The sequence below is a fragment of the Leptonychotes weddellii genome, chromosome 7, assembly GCF_054177405.1.
Source record: "Leptonychotes weddellii isolate Sample4059 chromosome 7, ASM5417740v2, whole genome shotgun sequence".
Classification (NCBI taxonomy): Eukaryota; Metazoa; Chordata; class Mammalia; order Carnivora; family Phocidae; genus Leptonychotes; species Leptonychotes weddellii.
Window position 1 is genome coordinate 28,854,160 of NC_138375.1, and position 24,945 is coordinate 28,879,104.

Below are 24,945 nucleotides of genomic sequence, written 5' to 3' on the forward strand. Positions count from 1 at the left end.
CTGACTGAAAATGGACAAACACTTCAAAAGATAGATGATGAAAAAAAATAACAATCTAAGTTTGGGCTGACAGACAGAAGGAGTTTTCTGTCCTAATCCTTTCTTAGTAACATGATTTTTTTTCCATTATATTTTGAACAAACGTTCTGTCTCAGTCCTTTTTTTTTCTTTCACCTGAAAGCTATCGCTTTAGCATACCCTTTGCACTAAATCAATACTTTACAAGTTAAAGGAAAGACACATGATACACAATTATTAAGAATCTATCATGACACAGAAGCTGTTAATGAGGAATATATTGATTTTTCTTTCTTCTTTATATCACTAGCCCCAAACTGATACCATAGCTTGAGCAACTTTTTAAATTCTTTATGACATGTGGGTAAAAGTACTGGTAATTACCTACTAAGTCACAACGACATTTTTAGTTAGAGAAAGTTTTTTTCTGACAGCCTTTCCTATAAACTCTGTATGATTGTCAAACCGAATGTTTTCAGATTTCAAGTATGTCACAGTGAATTACAACTCCATGCCTAGTATTCTGACTACTGAAGAAGAAGGTGCAAGAAATGTTAAATTTCTCTGTTGCCGAGGTTAGTCAAGACTAAATCTTCCTTTGCCTGCTTTATTCTGCTATAAGGGAAAGAGTAGAGAGTAAGGGTTCTAATTTCTTTCTTTACTTTCCACTCTCAAATGTGAACTCCAAAGTATTCTTCTTTTCTACCAAGCCAGCCCAGTGGAAGGTGAATGGATGCTAATCCAGTATCTAGCAACTTTTTTATGTCTCTAATTTCTTGAGTTTCATTCAGTCAATGAAGAAACCTCACTCATCCTTTGGAAGAATTCACAATCTGTTTTAATTCCCTCACAATATGATCTAGAAGTTAAGAAACTCGATTTGGGAATCAGAAAGACTCAAGACATAGTTCTAACTCCACTACTAAGTACTTTGTGGCTAGAAAAATTATAACTTTGTTAAATCTCAACTTTATCAGCTGTAACAATAGGGTAAAATTAGTATGTAACCCTCAGAAGAAGGTCTGAATATTAAAAGATCCAATGTATGTAAACTGCTTTCCAATTTAACCAAGTGTTAGTTACTATTGTTCTGGTGATATTGTTTTTATTCCCACTGCCTTGGACTCAGTGAGTTGGGAATGAACTCTACATTCTTGCTTAGGGTTATACCAATGTTATAAAATTCCCCTGAATTGAAGAAGAAAACAATCAAAAGAGTTGGAAAAGGGCTGTTTGTATATTTAAACTCAAGTTAATTTTGTTGCTTGGTTAGAATATTAAACAGCCCTACAAGGTCACAGCAGCTGATACCATCATAAGTCGCTCCATCATGTATAGCAAGAGATTAAAGAAAGTAGAAGTATTGACTGGCTAGAGATAAGGTGTTTCCTAAGCCTCACTCAACATTATGATTTTCAGTATGTGCACTAATTCGACACAATTAAAGTGGAAGTCATAAGAACAGCAAGTTTTCAAGGCTTCAGAGATCAACTAAGCTGGTCTCATTTTACCGATGAGAAAATAGATTTAATTTAATTAACTAAATAGATTAAGCTACCTGAGTAGGTCCTACATTTGGTTAGTAGAAAAGACAGAACTTCAACTTGATACCCTTACGTCCCATTTAAGCCCTGGGAACAGGCAACCCCAACACTGTTCTAGTCTACCAGTTTGCAAGTCATCTTTGAACTTTCTCTGCTATTTCTTACATATTACCTAGCACCAACCCTGGTTGCTTATTCCTTTGAAATGTCTATCGGGGTAGTCTATTCCTCTCCTTTCATACCTGATTTGCTGTGGCCTCTTTTCCAATGTTTGTCTTCCTGCACAAATTTGTCCTAACTATAATTACCAATCTTTCTATAACTTCCATCATCACTCTCCAATGTTCAAGAATTTCCAAAGGCTTTCTACCAATTATTTTAACAAGTGTAAAGTCCTCTACCCAAATCTACATGGCTTTAGAACATGGTACTTCCCAGCCAGTCTTATTTCTGATATTGTTTATATAGAAAGAAATTTTGGCATTCAGTTGTGCTGGTTTCCTCACTATCCTCTACCTATGCCAACTTCATTTCCATTCCCAAGTCTTTATTTGTACTGTTAACATAAACCATGCCTCTATCTCCATCCCATTCAATTTATCTAAATCTTTCTCATCTTTCAAGGATCAGTTACATTTTTTTCCCTGATGATATTTCTGACTATAACACACAGGTTTTTTCCTTCTCTGAACATTTATGGCTTATATATTGGCTGCATACTTTTAAGTTTTGTTTTTCTATTATTTTATTACTGGTGGTATGTCCTTTAATAGTGAAAGGGAAGGTTGGTACAGACTGGTTTGTTTTGTTTTTTGTTTTAGAGAGGGAGAGAGGGTGTAAGGAGGGGCAGAGAGAGAGGGGAGAGAGAGAGAATCCCAAGCAGGCTCCACGCCCAGCATGGAGCCCAATGTGGGGCTCAATCTCACACCCCTGAAATCATGACCTGAGCTGAAATCAAGAGTTGGATGCTTCACCAACTGAGCCACCCAGGCGCCCCTGGTATGGACTGTTTTAAACAACTTTATGGTTAGACAGTCATATCTAATTCAGAAAAATGTTCAAGACTTTGGCCTCCCTCATATGTCCCAGTCCATACAGAGAGATGGATACCTCCTCCAGTCAACATAATCTCCACTTCGTTCCAGGTTTGAATTCTTCAAACTGGGATTTGGTACCATATCCATGACCATTACTTTGTGGTCATTAACTAACAGCCCTCTGCCTTTGAGACTTTTTCTCCTTCCGCTTTTCTCTTCATGGTTTTTAAGTAACTTGAATATCTCTGTTTGACCCATCAGGTGCCACTTCTTCCCAGCCTCTGGGACAATTGTGAATTAATTATCTCCATCTTGCTTCACCACAGATAGGTCTGAGATTAAAGGTAGTAAACTACTTAGATTTTGTATGTAGAGAATATAAGAAAAACAAACCTTGATACTTCTCTTTATATGGCTCCTGGGTCTTATTCTAAAAGAATATCTTCCCTCCCCCTGTTCTAAATATCATCAACTCATATTCCCAGTTGAGGCCTTGGCTCAGAGTTTGTCAGGCTCTGGCAAAGAGGATGAGCGTGTGCCAGACTGAAGGAAGGGAGGGGAGGACAAAAATTATGTGACTCACACCCTGTAGTGTTTTCTCTTTTTAATTAGGTTGTAAGCTCCTTGAAGGTGGTAATCTTTCCTATGAATCGTTTTGCCTAACATAATGCTTTATATAGTAGACTTTTAATAAATATCTTCTGATAAAAACTGATAGGACTACTTATTAAAAAGAGAACACTGATACATTATTATATGTGAGAAGTTATAGATTTTTTTCATAGACTTTTTGATTACACATACACGCAGAAAAAAACAGAGGCTCATAGAATAGGGAGTAATGTTTTACGCAATCTTTCAGGGCTTAAAATGCCTTATCAGTATTTTTTTGCTGGTTGTACCACCACTTTCCACATTTGTGGTTCTAATTCTATTGTGGCATAAAGATAATGGAAAAAATCTTGAGAATTTCATTAAGTATCAGATCTTGGAGAGAAAAACATTTCCACATAGACACAGAAAATATAGTGTTCAAAAATAGCATTTCTCTAATTGTCACTACAATGGCCATGTTTGCTGTCTGGTAAATACCATGGAAACACATAAAGCTTAGGCAGTGCCTGAAGCATGCTAAATTAACTTAGCCCCTTTCTCTAATTGAAATTTTGTCTCTGTTTTTCGGCTACATACCTACCTTCTTGCCTTTGTGCTTCAGATTCCTCCATTGCTAAGAGATTTTTATAAATGCTTCATTTATTCCTGAGATAGAGCATTTCCCTAAGGATGCAGGGTACCCAGAGCATCCAGAACATCCTCTTTACCATTTTATTTAATCATATCTCTACAACTAAGCTGCACCACGTTGAGAAGTCCGCTACCTTAGAGACAGTGCCAACCTTAGTGGGTCAGAATATAAATGCAGCTTTCAAAATTAGTCTAAAACCGGAGTTCAGTTTTGCAAATCACATCTGGTTCTTTTGGTCTGACCAGTTCTTGTAAGTCGAAGCTGGGCTAGAATGAGGGCCTGGTGGTCAGTAGGAGAGAGAGCCTACTCTGAGGAAAGTTTTGTGATTTTTATTAACATTTATTGAAAACGTATAAAGTTAACAGTAAGAGTTTAACATTTATCTCAATCCCCATAATAATCTTTGAAGTAGGTGCTATTATTGTGCTCATTTTATAGGTGAGGAAATGAAGGTTTGTCCAAAGTCACACAGCCACTAAGCACTGGTTAATAGAACTTGATTTCTGATGTGTCTGGCTCCAGAGTTCTTGATCTTCATTCCTCTACTCCACTCCTTCCCTCTGCATGGGAAGGAATAGACTCAGGTTCATTTTTCCTAGTGCCTCTACTTTTCTAGAAGAGACGGAGGAGAGACACTCTGGCATTGCCTGAACTTGACTGTGTTACTCTTTGTTTAATAATGTTAAAGAAAAATTATGTACCAGACACTTGTTAAAAATGTCAAGGAAGACACTGCTCAAGACAATGACAAGAAAGCTCAAAACTTGTAATAAAGGATAGAGATTTAATTAAACTCTGAATATAGCAGGGACCAGTGCAGATTCATAACCAGGGGGCAGGGTGAAAGAGAAGATGGGAAATTAGTAAACAGGAACTTGATTAGGTATCAAGGATGGAGGAAGAGGAGCTTGACAAGGAGTCCTTGTCAAAGAGCAACTTACAATACAAGGCTCCTTAACTTCTTTATCAGTTGACTATTTGTCTCTGTGAGAAGAATAAAATGTAATAAGATATTAATACTGACTTAAAACAAGAGAAGGGACATAGAACTGGGATTCCATATAATAACTCATCTGGACTTGAATACAAGGTCCGAACCATATTCACTGTGATTAAACTCAACTCTCTGAGCTTCACTTTCCTTCAAAGGAGACACCCATATGGAAGATAACTCCCCCGCCCCACTTCCAGTCCTTCCTTAAACTTAACAGAAACTCAAAGGGGAAAAGGATCCCAAAGTTTATCTTCCAAACTTCTTGTTCTATACAATAGAAAACAAGGACCTTGAGAAGTGAAATAATTTACATAAAAATAGCTAATAAAGCGGTGTTTTGATTTCCCCTTCACCCTATCTGTCCTAGATACTGCTTGGTCCCAGAGTCAGGCTCAATGCACTATTTCTCCTCTAGTAGGAAATATTTGGAGACAAAAGATTTTTCCCTTTATCATGTTTTATTCTCAGCATTATTTAAATAACATTAATGACATTTATGAACACTTTCTTGGATAAAAATCAGAATCAGGGGCACTTGGGTGGCTCAGTTGGTTAAGTGTCTGCCTGCCTTCAGCTCAGGTCATGATCCCAGGGTCCTGGGATCGAGTTCTGTGTTGGGTTCCCTGCTCAGTGGGGAGCCTGCTTCTCCTTCTGCCTGCCACTCCCCCTGCTTGTGCTCTCTCTCTCTCTGACAAATAAATAAAATCTTTAAAAAAATCAGAATCATTATTATTTTTATTGTAATTTTTTTTTTTAGATTTTGTCCATTTATTTGATAGAGAGAGAGATAGTGAGAGAGGAACACAAGCAGGGGGAGGGGAAGAGGGAGAAGCAGGTTCCCCGCCCAGCAGGGAGCCCGATGCGGGGCTCAATCCCAGGACCCTGGGATCATGACCTGAGCAGAAGGCAGACACTTAAGGACTGAGCCACCCAGGCGCCCTGTAATGTTTTTTTAAATAATATCATATTTCTGTTCCTTAAATTTTAGTTTAATTTTGCTTCTCATTATTAGTACTGCTAAAGGCTCCTTTGGCTGTTTATGCAGCACAAATCTAAAATAATTTGTTTCCACGTCTGCAATGTAACTCTACTTTGGAGCATCTGAACTTTGGGAAAATTAAAGGAAATAAACATCTTAAGAGTAACTTGAGTTTACCTTGGCCTAATTTTCCAAGGAAGTTGCAGGTATATTAGCATATCTAAGGATTAATTAGATTTCATGAGTTTTTATGTTTGTTTTTTTATATTGTTACTAAATTCCAAAGAAAAGATGTGATTAAATTTTATTATCTCACTGGTATAATCTATAATTTGAGGGTTAGTAGTCAATCTATAATAAAAAAGGAAAACAAGTCTTACTATATACAGAAGAGAATACAAGTAAAATATTCCTCAATGCCAAAAAAAAAAAAAAAAAAAGTGTCGATTCAGAGGAACAACTCTTAACTAAATTTCATTTTTTTCCAAATGCCCCAAACTTGAGAAAACATTTTAATATTTGACTTTGACACTATTGCTGCACCCCCATACAACCTCAACCTGTAAGTCTTTGTCACTTTTTATTTTTGCATTATTCATTGTGACTTTCCTTTCCAAATCCTGGTGTACTTCTTAGGATCAGCCAGAGATCTGGGCAGCGCCTTGAAGGGTAGGTAAGTCTTTCATACACAAATACTTGGCAAATAGATGTGTATATTCATATGGTTACCCACTTTCCATTAGGTTCACATGGCTGCCTTAAGAAGACTGTGATGGATGAAGTGGCTTGAAGAGGCATGTTGCTTCTTTCTGGAAAATTTTAACTTACTTCTGTGCAGATGATACACATTTATTGTTTCTTCATTTTCCCCCATCCTATTGTGTTCTGTCTCTTGCTTTCAGCCTTCTGCCTTAATCTTTACCTCTCCTCCTTGATTAAAGAAATGTGGAGAGGGGTGAGACTTTCAGCTGTGAACTTTGGCCCCTTCCTCTTCCCTGTGCTGGCCTTGGTTTATGCATGGAGGGTGGGGCCAGAATCCCAGGCAGAGGCCCAGGGATTAACACATGGACCTGCCTCTTTTGGAACCTGCTAATAGTGCTGTGGTGCAATCAGTATGTTTGGATTCCTTTGAATCTAGTGGTGCTTGGACCTCATGAACTTCCATAATTATAAATTGCACTAAAGAAGGGTCCAAGGACAGTTTGAGACTTCAATAAAGCACCATTATTTAAAATCAGTTTATCCTGCACTTTGTTCTATTGCCAACACTCAGGGCTAGGCTGGTTGGTTTGCTTAAAACAGAGAAGAAAGCTTAGACTCTGGCTCAGGCCCTGGGCATGGTTCTGGAATTCATGGTTGTAAATTGAGTCAAGTAGTAGAGTTAAAAAGAATTCAATTCCTTTAAAAATTCTACTTCAGTCTGACTAGAATTTCTGAAACTTTCACCATCATAGTAAGATCTGTGGTCCCAAATCTTTAAGTCAAATTTTCTAAAGGTAGAAAAGTATGTTTTCTTATGGCACAATTTTTTTTTTTCTGGAGCATCTTTCTCCATTGGTACATCAACATTAAATACTTCACTTAATTTTAAGATCTAACCCAACCACATAATCATAGGGAAAAAGATATGCAACATTCCTACAAATATCAAGATGTAGACCAAATTTGATTTCAAAATAGCATTTTTGGGATTGAATTTTTGTTCTTTGTCGCATTGCCCAACATATTCATGAGGGAGAGATTAAGAAGTTCTCATTTTTACGAGAGTTGACATTTTTTTCCAAACTCTTTTCTACAGTGTTATCATATATTTTCTAATTTATAATTTTAATGCTACACATGTACCAAGAGACTAAAATAGGAGATTGGTGACTTTTATTTAAGGTTATTATTTTACTAACTGCACTTCTTCAGCATGAGATTTATCATGTCGTAATATATTGGTATGTCTTAACCATACCTGACACCTGGAAGCACAGTGTAATAGATGCAAAATTATATAAGTTGTTTCATTCCTCCAAAGTTAGTGTCCTTATGGCAAGTTCCACAAAAGAACAATTTAGTTAAAGAACAAGATATTATTCAGAGGGCTTACATGAGAGGGCTGTCCTCTTTCTCAGGCTTAATAGTCCATTAATATGTGGAAATGAAAGAAGTTCTCCACTAAATTTATTTGGTTATTGTGTTTATGGGTATGTGTGTATATGAAATCTTGCATATAATTTATATTTTCCATCTTAGATGGCTAATTTAAATGCTTCTGAATATTTCCATCAAATATACACATCTAGAAATTTGATACTGAATTTCATTCATAAATGCCAGTATCAAATCTTTATGAATAGTTATCATTTATCCAAATATCTGCGTGATATGACAATATATCTATGTGTCAGCACAATACTCTTAGCAGTTGAAATCCATCTCCAAAGAAAACCAATGACATCTTTCTTATGGAACTAATATTCTGGTGGGCAGAAACCATAAATAAGCAATGAACATTATACATAAAAAGTATGTTAGAATTCAATGAGTTCTATAAAGTAGAGCAAATTAAGAGTGTGAAGAATGTTGAGGAGCATGGAAATGTAATTTGAATAACATAGTCAAGGAAGGTCTCACTGAGAAGAGGACATTTGCAAAACACTTGAAGAAGGTGAGAGAGTGAGCCATGTGCATATATCAAGGAAGGTTGGTCTGGACAGAGGGCAAAGCACATACAAAGTTCTAATGTTGGAGTGTTCCTCTAGTATTCCAGAAACAAAAAGAAGGAAAGGGTGGCTGGAGAGGAGTGAGTAAAGGAGAAAGATGATGGGGTGACTTGTAATAGGGGCTCAGAGAATACAGTAGTTTGTGGACCATTATAATTGGTTTTAATCTGAGTAGAATGGGGAACCATTGAAAGGATTTGAGCAGGAGAGTTCCATGATCTGACTTATGTATTGAAAGTATTAGTTTGTAATGAGACCAGATAAGTGTAGCAGGCAAGGGTAAAAGCAGGGAGATGAGGGAGGTCAGGCTAGAATCCATACAATGATGATGGCTCAGATAACTGATGATGGCAGCAAGGGAGATGGTGAGAAGTAGCTTTAGGTAGGCTTAGGGATAGTTTATCAATGGGAAGGCTGAGCCTGTGGGAGCAGATGGCAGTTAGAGGGTAGATATGATTTGCTTCAATTTTCTCAGTTAGGTAAGAAGTAAGATAATCAGCTGAGAGTAAGAATAGGGGATGAGGTTTTGGGAGTTTCTAGAGAAATGAGAAGATACGAAATAATCCTTGAAGAGAATAAGACACTGAAAAGATCAGAGGACACTAAAATGATTTCCTGAAAATATTAAGGGCCCACTGTGAGTTTCATGCTCATGAATATGAAGTGAAACAAGCTCAGCATGGCTGTGTATTTCTCCACAAGGTCAAGCTACACAGGGGTTAGGAGCTGGATTGAACCAGGGTTGTGGTGTTGCCAAGTAAGGCAAAGGAAAAGAGTTACCCTGGAGTCAAAAGTATGTGCAAGAGAAAAATTATGATGATTGACCATGGAACTGAAGCTTGCTAAAGAAAGCGAAGAGAGTGTATCAAGTGGATGAAGAATATTGAAGCAGTGATAGTATCAATGAAGCATGTGAAGGACTGACACTTTGAGGTCATAAATTGAAAATTTAGGAAGTAGTTGTCAAAATTGAAATTATAATGTGTGGCACTTACTGGTCATGATTAGGCTTAGAATACAGTGGAGGGAATGGCTAAAATAGAATGAAAGACAATATTACAGGATTGAGAGGAATTTAGTCTGATGACAAGAGATTCAAGCTGCATTTTTGGTTGGTGGGTTTTGTATTTTTTTCTTTTGTATTTGCTTTCACGGATACTGTGAAAATGAAGGGAGAATGGCCAAAAAATGCTTATGAGGAGCAAAGGGGATACTGAGCCCTCCTCCATGTACAGTGCTATACCCTGGGGAAGGCATGCTCTAAGTCTTAAGGGTGCCTTGCTCTTGACCCTTGTTGGTAGAGGGATTAGTGGATTATCTTTCGACATCTGTCAATAGAGCCAGGATTTATGGGGAAGGAGGACCTGGATCTCTAATGCCATACCCAGTGCTCTGTTCTTTATAGATCCTATCAGATGACTCCAGTTTTTCTATGGGAAATGATAATACATGTTTAAAACAGCTTTTCAGATCCTTAAAAAAGTAGAAACCAAACAAAATATTGTCAAACCACTATTCTAAAAGAGCATGAATTTAATGCTAAATTAATGTCTATTTAATCTGTTGGGCTGGCATTATTACAGCCAAAAATGTGCTTCTAGTTTAATTAATTTTGTTGAATGTCAATGTGGATAAAATATGTTTTTCTCAAGATTCTGGTTTAAACTCTTTTCACAGCAAATGTGATAGCAATTTAGGGAGGCTAAAATCAGGACAGGAACAGATGAGGGTCTGGAAATCACTTACAAAATAGAAGTCACTAAGTAAGACCCACAGAAACATTCAAGAAGGAACTCAAGTGCCATGTCCAACCTTGATTCCTTTTCCTAATTGTAGAAGGAACTAGCTTGCTTAAATGACTGATGCAAAAAGGTGAACTGTGTTTTTTGTTTTGTTCTGTTTTGTTTTTTTCAGCAGAATTGTGATAATTTGAATTAAGAAGTGGAGTATTAAAATGGCCATTTAGCATTCAGGATACAGGTTTTTGTTTTGTTTTGTTTCCATAAACAAGAATACTTGGACATCAGGAGAGTTTTTTCCTCTTAGAGGAATTAGAATTTTCTAAGTTTCACCTGTGAACTGCTTCTAGTTTAGCCCCATAAGTTTTACAACTTATTTCTTTAGTGCTAACCACAGCTAATTCACTGCATTCTATGTCAAAGTTTTCTTTCACCTTCCGATTATAAATTGTGTTTTGAGACCTCACTGGAGCCAATACACATACAGACACACATGAAAACACACTACTTCTACTTGCAAGAAAAAAACCCCAAAACTTTAAGTTTTAGTGCATTTGGGGTTAAAGGCTAAATGAAAAAGTAATAGTGACGTGGGAAACAAAGGCAGAAAGAAATGTAGATAATATTAAACGTCCTTATAACCTGCTGCCCATTGACAAGTATTTGGGGCAGGCAGAGTATAACCTTCCTCCAGGAAACTCCCAACTGTCTTGATGTTAATGCCCTGCTAGAGGGAAAAACTACCTTAGCTTGACAATAGCCTGGTCTTCCAGTATCCTGTGAGTCTTCTTTAGCATACAAAAGTCCTTTTGGAACATCCCTTCCTCTTTACTTTCCCCAATCCCAAAGTATATAATCACTTGCTCCTCAGAATCTGGAGGCAGCAGCTCTTTCTGCCCCCAGGTCCTGTCCCTGTGCTTTAATAAAACCACCTTTTTTGCACCTAAGATGTCTCAAGAATTCTTTCTTGGCCATCAGCTCTGGACTCCAACAACACTACTCCAAAAAACACATCAATCGTAGAAAAGAGAGAGAAAGATAAGAAAAGAAAAAATTGAGAAAATCAGACCCACTGGCAAGTATGGTTTGTCTTACAGGTTTACAGACATAGTGTTTATGTTTTTATTATTAAAAACCAGGTGGGAATAAAAGATACTAAAGAGAAAGACAAGACTGGAACTAGAGGGAAAATAAAATATAGCACAATCTGTTTTTCTCTTTTTTAATTCTAATTCTTTTTTAAAAAATTATTTATTTATTTGAGAGAGAGCTCCTGAGCAGGGGAGGGGCAGAGGGAGGAGAAGCAGGCTCCCCACTGAGCAGGAAGCCCAATGAGGGGCTTGATCCCAGAACCCTGGGATCATGACCTGAGCTGAAGGCAGATGGCTAAATGACTAAGCAACCCAGGCACCCGTATTTCTAATTCTTTTGGAATATTCTCCTCTCCTCTACCTTTCACAACCAGGGCCTAATTAATCCATCTCTTGGGAAAGCATATGTAAATTATTAAAGTAGAATTTCTCTTAGATTTTTTTAGTTCATTTATTCTAAAAATAAGATTATACTCCAATATTATAAATTAAGTGATTTTTTTATTATGGAATTCACACATTGATTCTTAATCAGTGTAAGAATATAACACTTTAAAAAATAGGAAAGTCCATATTAGCCAGTATAATAACTTGAATAGATTTTTTAATAGCTTCATTAAGAGTTTAGTAATCAGAAATTTGGATGAAGAAGAACATAGTGATGACCTGTTCTATTTTGGAGCCCTTGAACTGAAGACGATAAATAACTGATAAATTAATTTACTATAAATTTATTTAATTAGTAATTATAGTGTCTACCATGTAGCAGGCATTATTTTAGAAATATTAACTAATTTAAACCTTATAACAACCCTATTAGATAGGGTCTAGTATTTTTACCTAATTTAAAAGAAGACAATATTGAGGCATCTAAGAGTTAAGAAACTTACTCAAGATCAGAAAGCCTGTGTGCTGACAGTCTTACTCCAGAGGCCATGATCTTGATCCCTGTGCTATACTTCCTCGAGATGAGTATAAAATAAGGTTTCATGTGCTTTCAAAAATCTTGAAATCCCCTGAATTTGTACAAAGAATCTTGTACAACTCTACCTATAAATATTTGATTGGAGTGAGGTTGGGATTTTGTAGTGATGAGCCATAGCTTTGATCAGTTTTATGGAAAAATCTAGAACAAGAAAATTTATAGTCCCTAATAGTTTATTATCTTCAATCAAGTAAACAATATAATAAGCAACTCTACTTTGTGTTTTTTATCCCAGAAAATGGAAACCTAAACTATTTTGTAACTGTTGTTTTCTCAGTTCATTTATTTTAATCCAGAGAATGGCCAACTCTGGGATTGACCACCCACATGCATTTTTAGCAATTATATGCAGCATGTCACTGACCAAAAGAGTTATCCTGTAGGAAATAGTTGAGAAATCAGACTTGACCACATAGAAGCCCAGGGAATTATTCCAAAGTCTCCTACCGAGGCAATCTTGAACCTTTAGTGTGTTTATTCAAATTGGCTGCTGTTCTTTATAGGGAGGAGAGGTAAGGTCTTAAGAAAATGCTTTTACTATCTTATTTGTCCGAGTGGATGAACTGATATTAGATATACAATATAAAGCAATACAAAAAATTAAGAGGCATGAGAGGTTGAAGAATCTGGTGAAGACTGAAACCTATGTTAAGGTGAGCAATGGTAGCAGAAAGAAGAGAAGGAAAGGCAACTTTGTTGGAGTTACAAGATAAGCATGAAAGTCTCTCAGTGGAGCAGTTCAGCCTTCTGAATTTAAAGAAAGCAGAAACCTAACATTCTATGGGGCGATACTGGGGAGAGAGATAAGAATGAAAGCGAGATACTTTGTATGATATGTTATAGGCTATGTCATGGAGGAGGGATACATGTGATCCACGTGTCTGAAACCACCTCATGGGCATGAGCCTCTCTCCACTCATATGAGGAGAATGCAGAATTTCTGGGGAAAAATCATGGAAAACTAAGGAAGATCCTGATGGTGAGTAGTGGATATGGAAGGGAAGGTATGAGAGATAACAGAGCCAATCAAGAAATACGCTATGGCTGTAACGTGATTAGAGATCTGTCCATGTTCCTGCTCTCACTTCCACAGTGTGGAGTCACTGGCAAGCAGCTGTCCATCCACAAACTCTATTTCTCAGTACTCTATCTGTGGTCATAGGACTAGTTCATACCAATAGAAACTGATTAGAAATTAAATGCATTGCTCCTAGGCCAGGTTCATTAAAAAACTCCCATGTATCAAATCACCAGTTTCCCTTCTGTTGCTTTCCACAGATGACTTCAAGGCCTTATAGACTGACAGACCTCCATGGGGAAGAAATGTGAGTCCCTGAATTACCAAATGGAGAAAAGTTATTTGCCAATCAGCAACAATCACACTGGATTATTTGCTAGTGAGATATAAAATTCTAATGTTCAGACAATAAAATTTTGAGGGTTATTTATTACAAAAGTTAGTATTATACACCCCCTCCCCATACAAACATACACACAGAATCCACTTGGAATGAAAAAATAGAACATGACAGTAAGTAGATTGTCAGTTAACTAAAATTTGTGTGTGTCCCATTACTTCTTATTTATAGACTCATGACTGACACTTACCAAAAATAAATCATTTAATCATGAAGTTATTAAGAGCTTCTGAACTCCTGAAAAAGAAATGGAAAAATGGCAAGGAATAATAAAAATGTTATTTTTATTTTTCACTAACCATTAGCATTTAACAAGAAAGGAGAATGGATCGCAAGAGAAATAAATGGATGGCCAAATGCAAGACTGAAGCCCAGGGCCCTTCTTAGGACTGAGATCTCTCAAGCTCTGGGAGCAAGTCATTTGTCCAAAGGATGTTTAAATGCAAGGGAGAGAGAAGATTCCAAACAATGTTGGGCAAGTGACCATGAAGAACATGTTGTGACAGGAACAAAGGGCCAACAGTGAGGGAGACGTCCAGGGTTTCTAATAAGAATTTTGTTAAGTAAAAACAAAACAAAAAAATAAAAAAATTAATATGGTAGGCAGAATAATTGACTCCCAAAGATGTCCATGTTCTAATTTCCAGAACCTATGTTTAAGTTATGTTATATGGCAAGAAAGAATTAAAGTTGCAGATGAAATTAAGATTGCTAATCAGCTGACCTTAAGATAAAGACATTATCCTGAAGTATCCAGTGGGCCCAGTGTAATCAAAGGGTCCTTTGAATGTGGATGAGGGAGGCAAAAGAGCAGAGTCAAAGAGAGATCTGAAGATGCTACCCTGTTGGCTTTAAAGACAGAGGAAGAGCATGTGAACCATGAATTACAGATGGCCTGTAGAAGCTAGAAGAGACAAGGAAAAGAATTCTCTAAAGACTCTAGGAAGGAAAACAGCCCTGCAGAAACCTTGACTTTGACCCAGTGAGACACATTTCAGACTTTTAACCTCCAGAACTAAAAGATTACAAATGTGTATTGTTTTAAGCCACTCCATTTGTGGTAATTTATTACAACAGCAATAAGAAACTAAAACAACTGGTTTTCTGAATATCTCCATACACTAATAAACAGAGTAGGAATAATAAACAAGGGACATTTGAGATTAGAACACACTTTGGTAACTCTAACTCTATGGATATGATGCAAACCTGAAGAGATAAGACTAATAACAGAAATAAGGTGATGGAAGAGTTCTGGATCAAGGAAACAGACATATTAAGAGGCAATTGTGCATTATTTCATGTAGATATGTACTTGTGTGGATCAAGACACTGAACATGGAAGTGTTTTGAAGAGCATCTGAGAAAAGTGCAAAGAAAAAGTATTATAACTGACAATATACCTTCACAATACTCACATTTGCTTAGGTTTCAAGAAAGAAAGTTGCCATACTTCCCCCCACCCCAGTGTTGTTGAGGTTGTCAGGGAAACAGATTAGGAACCAAGGACTTTGAAAATCACAGGCCAAGAGACAGAGATGGGGCCAGAATGAGCATCTTTGGTCCAGCTCACTGTCTACAATATTGACTGCAGAGGAAGAAAGCCAATACATTCACAAAACTATAAAAACAACAATCCTTCAAGTAATGAAGGATTTAAACCACATAGTATCTTCAAAGACCTGTATAAAAAATTAAGTATAAGCATCTCCCCCCTCAAAGATGGCTTTTCTCTCATTTCACCAGGCAAATTTTACAGTTCGTTCTTTCCTCTTGCCCTCCTGTATCATATATATATACACATATATATATGCAACCAAAATAGTATCTATAATCCTTAAACATAGCTATTTACACATTTGCCTCTTGTTAAGACCACTGAAGGCAGAAATTATGACTTATTTATTTAACCATCAAGCTTAAGAATTTTTCTAGACCTTGTTAGATACTCACAAATGCTTTTTGAACTTAAAATTAATGACATAAAATGCCCCTAAGCAGAGTTCAAAACTGAAACAGAATTTAGATACAGTATGAAGAACAATTATTAAGGGGGATTGGTTTTAAATGTTATATTTAGACAAAGAGGAAAAAATATCTTTGTTATTAAGCTGAAAAATTTTATTTTCTATTTTTTCAACTTCTCTAGTGAAAGGAATGGTGTTTACACAAACACAAAGCACAGTGTAGTTTAAAAGCTTGTAAAAACCACAATAAGATACCACTTTAGAAAAGGTCTGGCAGTTCATTGCAAAAGTAAACTTACATTGTTCCTATGAACCAGTAATTCTATTTCTAGAAAGTTACTCAAGAAATTAAAACAAATTTCCACAAAAAGATGTGGGCAAGAATATAGCAGCTGCTTTATTAATAACAGTCAAAAATTGAAACAGCCTACATGTCTATCAAAAAAATAGATACATAAATGGTATATTAATACAGTGGAATACATCAATAAAAAGGAACAGACTACGAATGCACAACAAATGGATAAATCTGAAGCCATCCCAAGTGAAAAAGAGCCTGATCCACAGAGGACATGCAGCATGACTCCAACTAAAATAGAGAAAATACTTTATGGTGAAAAAAAATCAGAACAGTGGTTGCCTCTGAGCGGTGTAGGTAAAAATTCACTGGAAAGGGGCATGGAAGAATTTTCTGAGACAATAAAATATCCTGTTTATTTATCAGAATATAAATATCTATCAAATTTATCTAATGTTATACTTAAAAGTCACATTTCATTGTACATAGATTTTACACCAACAGAAAAAAGTAACCACAAAAAAGTTTTTACTCAAGTTAATAGTATGGTGCTAAAGTATTTAAAGGAGAATATACTAATATATATAAATATACTAATATATGTTTTTTAAAGCATCAAAAATAAAATAGATTGATGGAGAGGTGGGGAAAGAACAGATCATAGGGCAAATATAAGATGTTAATTGTAGAATCTAGGTAGTGAATATATGGGTGTTCACTGTGAAACCCTTTCAACTATTCTTTCAACTATTCCCATAACAAGCTTTTTTTAAGCATATAAGAAAGAATCTTGCCTGCTCCAAATAAGTTTGAATTTCCTAGGAAATTTTAACTATCATGATAGAGTTATTTTTGGTAAACTTTGAAGAATTTTAAAGAATGGAAGAAGTATTAGAAGACTGAAGGCGGGTAAACACAGTTTTGAAATCAACAAGTGGTGAGAAATATGAGTGGTTTCAGGCTTGATTCTAGAATGACTGGTGCAAATTTCAAATTTCACAGGTCACAGATTAATAAAATTGGATGTGTAAAAATATCTATAAATGTCCTCAACCATAAAAAAGGATGAGATCTTGCCATTTGTGACAACAATATGGATGGACCTATAGGGTATTATGCTAAGTGAAATAAAGAGAGAGACAAGAAATAAAATAAATAGAGAAAGACAAATACCATATGATTTCTCTTATATGTGGAATATAAAAAAGCAAAACAAATAAACAAACAGCAGAAACAGACCCATAAATACAGAGAACAAACTTATGGTTGCCAAAGGGTGGGGAGGGGATAAACAAAATAGGTGAAGGGGAATGGGAGATACAGGCTCCAGTTACAGAATGAATAAGTCATGGGAATAAAAGGTACAACATAGGGGATATAGTCAATAATATTGTTATAGCATTGTAAGGTGACAGACGGGAGCTACACTGGCCGTGAGCATAGCATAACATACAGACTTGTCAAATCATTATGTTGTACACCTGAAATGAATGTAACATTGTGTGTCAACTATATTTCAATTAAAAAATAAAAATAAAGTAGTCCAAAAATAAGTGACAAATTTTATTTCAATCTTTATCCTTGATAATTCCAGAATTTTCCTATTGCTAATTTTCTTCATTCCCATTTTTCACTAAGGTGACAGCCAAGTTCAGGGTACCTGTTTTTACAGAAGTAGGGCATCAATGAAAAAAATTCATCTGGTTCTATATCATAAAGATTTACCCAAATTTGCAACCTCTGAAATATTTCCATTATCATGTTTCTCTACATGTTCTAGGTCCCAAAGAAAAGAATCCATCACCACCACCGCCTCCACTTTATCAGCTCTATCCAAAGATAATATGGCATCTGTGTCTCCATGTACTATTTTGTGGCCTTGTGTCTACTTTTAAGATCTGAATCTAGTTTCAGACCATTTCAGAATGGTCCTTGCTATCCTTAAACCCTCAAACCATTCTAGGAGTTGTCTTATAAATGTGCTTTAGCCACATATTTTGAAAATCAAAGCAAAAATTAACTTCCTTGCCTTTTCTTTTAATTCCTGCACAACCCAGTACTAAGGCAATGGATTTCTTAGCCTCAAGGTCCGGTTTTAAATGAAGAACATGTCCTAGGGTAAAAAGTAATTTCCAGATAGATATAAAAGTGCTAATATTTCAAGATATCATCTGCTACAGAACACATAGATGGTTTGTAAGCAGCAAAGAGAAAAGACATTATTCTGACTCCTAATGTCTACTAAGAGCCAGGAATCTTTCAACTTAAGAGCAAACACATCTTTATTAATAATATTAGACTAATAATAATTCAAGAAAATTTCGTTCACATAGAGAACATAGACTTTAGTGAGGCATTTGGAAAGAGCTCTCAATGTATTATTATAGCCCCATATGATAATAAGTTGCAGAGGATGTTAGTAGAATTATGTGTATTAGCACCTTGCTAAATGATTACTTTTAAACATAAAGAAATCCTTTTACAAGCCTGAAGAGAGGTTTCAAGTGTTATATCACAGTACTCAGTTCTTAATCTTTCGAAGTTCAACAAATCCACCAATGACTTAGAAGAATAGAAGACATCTTTAAGAATGAAGATGATATGAAGCTTGGTGGGATCTCAAGAGCGGGGATGACAGACTCAGAATTTAACAATTCTTAACAGGGTGCAGTAATGAGCTAAATTTGACATTTATTGAGCACCTAATCAGTATCTGCCAATAAGGAAAAAATGATAATTAGAAAAGCCCCAGCCTTCAAGTCACTTTTTAGTCACATTTATTACCTCCAAAAGGAGTTCAGAAATATGGAATATCTGGAATATTGTAATCAATTTTTAAGTTATTTTTTGCCTTCTTATATAAAAGTCTAAACCTAGACCAAAAGATTTATTAAGATAGCTTAATTAAACCATGATGAAAAATGTGAGAAAAATTAAAACTTTCAAAAGAGTAATTTTCTGCTAAAAGACATTGTTATTTTTTTCTCTCTTTAAAAAAATGTAGAAGTCCTGTTGTGAGTAGGGAAATTATTTACAAATAAAGTTTGGAATATTTGCCTGATGAAAGGGTTGCTTGTCAAATAATTCATGGCAAAATATGTGTACATATGTGTATGTGAGTGTATGTGTGTGAGGGTGTGTGTGTGTCTGATAGGAAGGGAAGCGGAAATCCAAAGAAATAACCTAAATACTAATTCTAGACTAATTTTAGTTCAATTAAAGTAACAGAAAATTAGTTCTTTATTTCTCTATTGAAAAGTTACAATTAAATTTATATAGAATTTGAGTGAAATTAATCATATCAGCACATACACTTTATTTCAAAAGTCAAGTCCATTCTCTTTGTAAGCTAATTAGGGTTAAAACCTTGGGGAAGCCTTTATAAAACACAATCACAATAGAAACTTAAAAAGAAAAGGACATTTCTACTTGTATATACAAGTTGTATATACAAGCACACATTTATGCAGATGTCCTTGGCCTCTCTGTTGGCCTACTATGAGTCTATAGGAATTGACTTTGTGAGGCTTTTCTGGCAGATATAGTAAATCTATGGCTTGGGAAATTTCCTTCACACAACTTGCCCCGCCAACCCAGGTCATAGTAGTATGGAAAGTCCTGAAGAATTTCTGTCCCAGATCTCTGTTGTTGTTGACTTGGTGAAAGTCACAGAATTAAAGCATAGATTTTGCTGAGTCACCTCAGCCTGGTTCCTTTATTCATAGATGTGGTGCATTTGGAAAAGTCCTGATGACTTAGAAACAAAGAAACAAACAAAGAATTAAAAAGTTATTCAGGAAAATATTTGACATTGCACAGCTAGAAGTCATCTTTTCAACTTAAAGCCTTGATCCCTATTTAATTGGTAATTTCACCTTCTCTTGTTAGACATAGAAATATTCAGCAACTGTATTACTAGTCAATTGTACTTTGGCATGAATTAAGACTTTAAGAAGAGATTTTTGAAAGGGAGGCAGATACAAGGCATCCATTCTTCCTACTTTGTTCCCTTTTGCTCTTTATTCCAGCTAACTGGGGCTCCCACCATCTCTCACCTGTACTCCTTGGATAGCTTCCGAACGAGTCCAATTTCCTTGACATTTTCCTCTTTGTCTTCTACTTTGCAGTGTCAGTTATCCCAAACATAAATATGTCCATATCTTTCCTTTTGCAAGGATCTCTCATGTCCCCCTGACCCAAAGGATTAAGGTCAAACTAAATATAGCTTGGAAGGTTTGCCATGTTCTGACCTCTGTCAAATCTCTAGGCACACCCTTTTTTTCCACAATTTTGCCATCCATTCATAACACCTATCTGCTTATAATTTTTACAGATTTTTACTTTGGTTCATATTATCTCAATTTAAAATTCAGTCCTTACTTCCCATTCCCCATCTCATATTCTAATTTTTTGCAGTGAAAGCTGTACTCTCCCCAGGAAGCTTTCTATGACTTTCTGGGCTGGGTTAGGTACCCCTCCATTTGCTGCCATAAACACTGTAATTTATTTACTCCTCATTATGTCTGGGAGATTATTCATGTTGTTGTAAGTAGTTGGAGTTTGCTCATTCTTGTTTCTATATATCAATTATAAGAATATACCACAGTTTATCCTATTGTTGTTGAATAATTTCTCCAATTTTGGCTAATATGAGTGCTCCTTCTATTAACATTCTTATGTGTGTATTTCGGCAAACTTATATATGCATTTCTGTTGGGTATTATCTAGGATAGGAACTGCTCAGTCATGGGAGGAGGTAGGCAGAATACTAAAAATGGCCTCCTGGATCCAATGCCTAATGAAAGGGAGATATCCAGATGGGTTTTATCATAGACAGATCTCCAGATGGGCCTAATCTAATCACACCAGCCACTTTAAAAGCAGAGATTTTTCTCTTGCTGGGAGCAGAAGATGAAGTCAGAGAAATCTGAAGCACAGGGCAGACTTGCTGCATTACGGCTGGCTTGGTAATACAGGGGTCCACATGCAAGGACTGAAGAGCAGCCCCTAGTAGCTGATGGTGGCCTCCAGCTGACAGCAAGGAAACAGAACCTTAGTCCTACAGCCTCGACAACTGAAATTTTGCCCTCAACCTGAATAATCTAGGGTGTGGATTTCTCTCCAGCGCCTCCAGATGTTGACTCAGTTCTCCCAACAGCTTGATTTCAGCCTTGTGAAACCCTGAGCAGATAACCCAGCCATACTGTGTGGGGCTTCTGAACCACAGAACTATTAGCTAATGATGGTTTTGTTTTAAGCCACTAAATTTGGGGTAATGTGTTACTCAGCAATAAAAAACTAATGCATAGAGTTTGCATGTATTTGTTTTAGTAGATGCTGCTAACAGTTCTTCAGAATACCAGTTTATATTCTCACCAGCAGTGTATGAGAGTTCTAGTTGCTCTATAAAATCAACTCATGTTGGGGCGCCTGGGTGGCTCAGTACGTTAAGAGTCTGCCTTCAGCTTGGGTCATGATCTCAGGGTCCTGGGATCAAGCCTTATGTTGGGCTCTCTGCTCAGTGGGGAGTCTGCTTCTCCCTCGCACTCCCTCTCTCTCTCTCTCTCTCAAATGCATAAATTAAAAAAAAAAATCAACACATGTTGCTTTTAGTGTAGTCACAGAATATAAAGCATCCAGTAGAAATTTGCCTATTTAATATCTATTAATCATTAATGAAATAAAACTAAAAGTGAAATGTAGCATTTCTCATGTAAAACAAAGATGATTTTAATAAATTATAATAACCACTTCTCAAATTTAGCCAAACACATGTGCAGCTCAAATTTTAGCAATTGGTCATTCAAGGGAACTAGTAATGATTATTTATTATTTAATGTGACTGATTGATGGCAAAATGATAGCAGTTGTCTTTTTTCATAAATTAAATAGCTGTAATAGAAAAAATTTTTTAAATTCTACAGCTATTTCATTCAACTGGTTTCACTGCTCTTTGCTCTGTGTGTGTGTTCAACACAACATATCCCTAAAGATATACTGGATAACCTCTTGGTTTTTTTGTTTTTTAGATTTTATTCATTTATTTGACAGAGAGAGAGCATGAGCAGGGGGAGCTGCAGGCAGAGGGAGAAGCAGGCTCCCTGCTCAGCAGGAATCCCATTGCAGGACTCAATCCCAAGACTTTGGGATCATGACCTGAGCAGAAGGCAGATGCTTAACCGTTGGAGCCACCCAGGTGTCCCAGATAACCTCTTTTTAAATATCAAGGATATATTATGGAAAACTTCCACAGGGACTCTGAAGAAAGACTATACTTTTTTCTAAATTTAACATCATTTGGCCATTGGTGTTTTTATCTTTTCTTTTGATACTTTTCTTATTCAGTGTTCTAAATACCTCCTAGTCCTTTTGACTGTATGTAATTACTCTAGGAATTACAAAATACATACTGATTTTTCCCAGTTTGTTTAGAATCAGTATTTTACCACCTAATTGGAATGTGGAAATGTTACCACTATAACTTCTCTCCTTTATGCTTCAGCTGTCTTTTTTATTTCCTCTTTGTACACGAAAACTCCCATCAAAGAATGTTCTATTTTGTGCTTTCAACCACTGAACATGTTTTACAAAATTCAAGAGGAGAAAAATAAAGTATTATATACACCTAGATATTTTCCCTTTGTTCCCTTTTCTTCACTCCCGGTGTTCCAAGTTTCCTTCTGGTATCATTTCCCTTCAATCTGAAGACTTCCTTTAGCAGTTCTTCTAAAGCAGTTCTGCTGCCAACAACTACTCTTAGCTTCCTTTCATCTGAGAATGTCTCTCATTCCCCTAAAGTGCTGAAGGACATTGTCACCTCTATCAGATTCCGAGGGGACAGCTCATTTCTTCAGCACTTTAAAGATGTCATGCCACTTCCTTCTGGTATAGCACAGATTGGGGGTGAGCCCAGGATTTCATAAACAGCTTTACAGCGAGGCCTTCCTGAATGCCTCCTCTTTATTATCTGCCAAGAACTTTCCAGTTCCACAGGCTGCTCTTTCCAGCCTTCCAACCAGAAACTGCCCCTTCCCACCCAGTTCAGGGTTATACACAGCAGGAAGGGAGAGAAGGAAAACAAACACAGCAGGTCCAGTGACACATTCTTGAAGCTGCAGCTGGATTGAAGGAGGGGACGCTTCCCGGCCTTCTAGGTTTTGGTTGGTTTCTGACTTGCCAGTTGTACTTTCTGGAGCTAATTTTGTGATTTAAAATAGCATACTATATATAGGAGGTATGTTACCTTCTTATTTGTATGTTTACCATATACTTTGATATTTGAAGTGTTACGTATTGGAAAGGCCACTTATATTTCTAGAACAAAGTAGATTTTATGCAACCTTTTTTTTTTCCTTCAAGGAAAGAATGTTTTTCTCCAAAGAAAAATTAATAGCAATAAAAAAAAATAGGGGGGGGAAAGCTCTTGCCACTACCATTCCTCCCAAGATAATGGAGGGGGAAAAAAGGGGAAAAAATCCAAGAAATCTCCCCAACTGTCTCTGAGTTTTAGGAGTTCCCTTTTCAGTTTCTTGAGCTAGAACTAGAGAGATCTTTGTCTTCTTCACAGTGCTTATTCTGGATTGTGCAATGTGCTGAGTTCCAGCTAGGGCATACCAGGGCATAGCAATGTCAAACACACAGCTGGCTCGGTGGTCCTTTGAATTCTGGTGTTCTTCCCCAATCTGCCTTCTTATATTTACTTCTTAGAGTTCTCAAATAACTGGCCATACATCTGTCCAGGTTTTATCATTGAGTTCAATGGAAGATAAAGGGGCACTGACTCCATCTTGTCCAGAACCAAAACTCTATAACTTGTATTTTCTACTTATGGTATCTTTCTGTATAAAAACTATCTTTTGTTTTTAAATTTTAAGCAAGTAAGTCTTAAGCAAGTAAGTCTATCTTCTCCTTTATGTCTTCAGAATATAGTATTAGTGTATGTTTTCCATCACAATTTTTAAGCACCTTTTCTTTTCTTTTTTTCTCCTAATTCACTCACAGATTTAAAAATTACAGATCTTGGGGCACCTGGGTGGCTCAGATGGTTAAGTGTCTACCTTCGGCTCAGGTCATGATCCCGGGGTCCTGGGATCAAGCCCCATGTCGGGCTCCTGGCTCAGTGAGGAGCCTGCTTCTTCCTCTCCCCCTGCTCATGCTCTCTCTCTCTCTTTCTGTATCTCTGTGTCTCAAATGAATAAATAAAATCTTTAAAAATAAAAAATAAATAAATAAATAAAAAATACAGATCTTTAATCTACCCAGACTGCATTATATCAATTTTTTTTCCTGTCATAAGTCAGTAAGTTGCAGTAATAGATTTTCTAATGTTGAACCATGCTTCCATTTTTAGGATGAACTCACTGTGTCCATGATAAATTTTTCATTCAATACATTATTGTTTAATTATATATATAAATATATATATTGAATGAAGTAGATTTATAATTTCCCTTTTGTTTATGCTATTACCTTGTTTTTGTATCAGAATTATGCTAGACTGTTAGAATGGCTTAGAAAAACAGACTCTTTTTTTTGTTATCATTTTAAGAATTCTGAGCAGTTTAAACATTGGATACATCCTTATTGATCTTTCTCCTCTAACATAAAATACAATATATGTCATAGAGTAAATATTCAAAAAATATATGTTCATGGATAAAAGAATGGATGAGTGAACGAATAAATGAATCTATTTATTTTTAATTATTTTTTAAAATTTTTTTACTATGTTATGTTAATCACCATACATTACATCATTAGTTTTTGATGTAGTGTTCCATGATTCATTGTTTGTGTATAACACCCAGTGCTCCATGCAGAACGTGCCCTCTTTAATACCCATTACCAGGCTAACCCATCCCCCCACCTCTCCCCTCTAGAACCCTCAGCCACTCTGGAAAACAGTATGGAGGTTCCTC

The 24,945-nt window shown here is 36.3% G+C and overlaps 1 protein-coding gene and 1 long non-coding RNA gene across 2 annotated transcripts in view; one reads left to right on the top strand and one right to left on the bottom strand.

Moving 5' to 3' along the window:
• The window catches only part of LOC145722562 (uncharacterized), a 347,599-nt gene that overhangs the window by 201,406 nt on the left and 121,248 nt on the right, over positions 1 to 24,945 (bottom strand). The window lies entirely within an intron of this gene.
• The window catches only part of LOC145722501 (uncharacterized), a 164,556-nt gene that overhangs the window by 62,113 nt on the left and 77,498 nt on the right, over positions 1 to 24,945 (top strand). Inside the window, exon 2 of the mRNA XM_081825768.1 lies at positions 13,623 to 13,669. Within this exon, the coding sequence (XP_081681894.1) occupies positions 13,623 to 13,669 (47 nt within the window). The remainder of the gene's footprint in view (positions 1 to 13,622; positions 13,670 to 24,945) is intronic.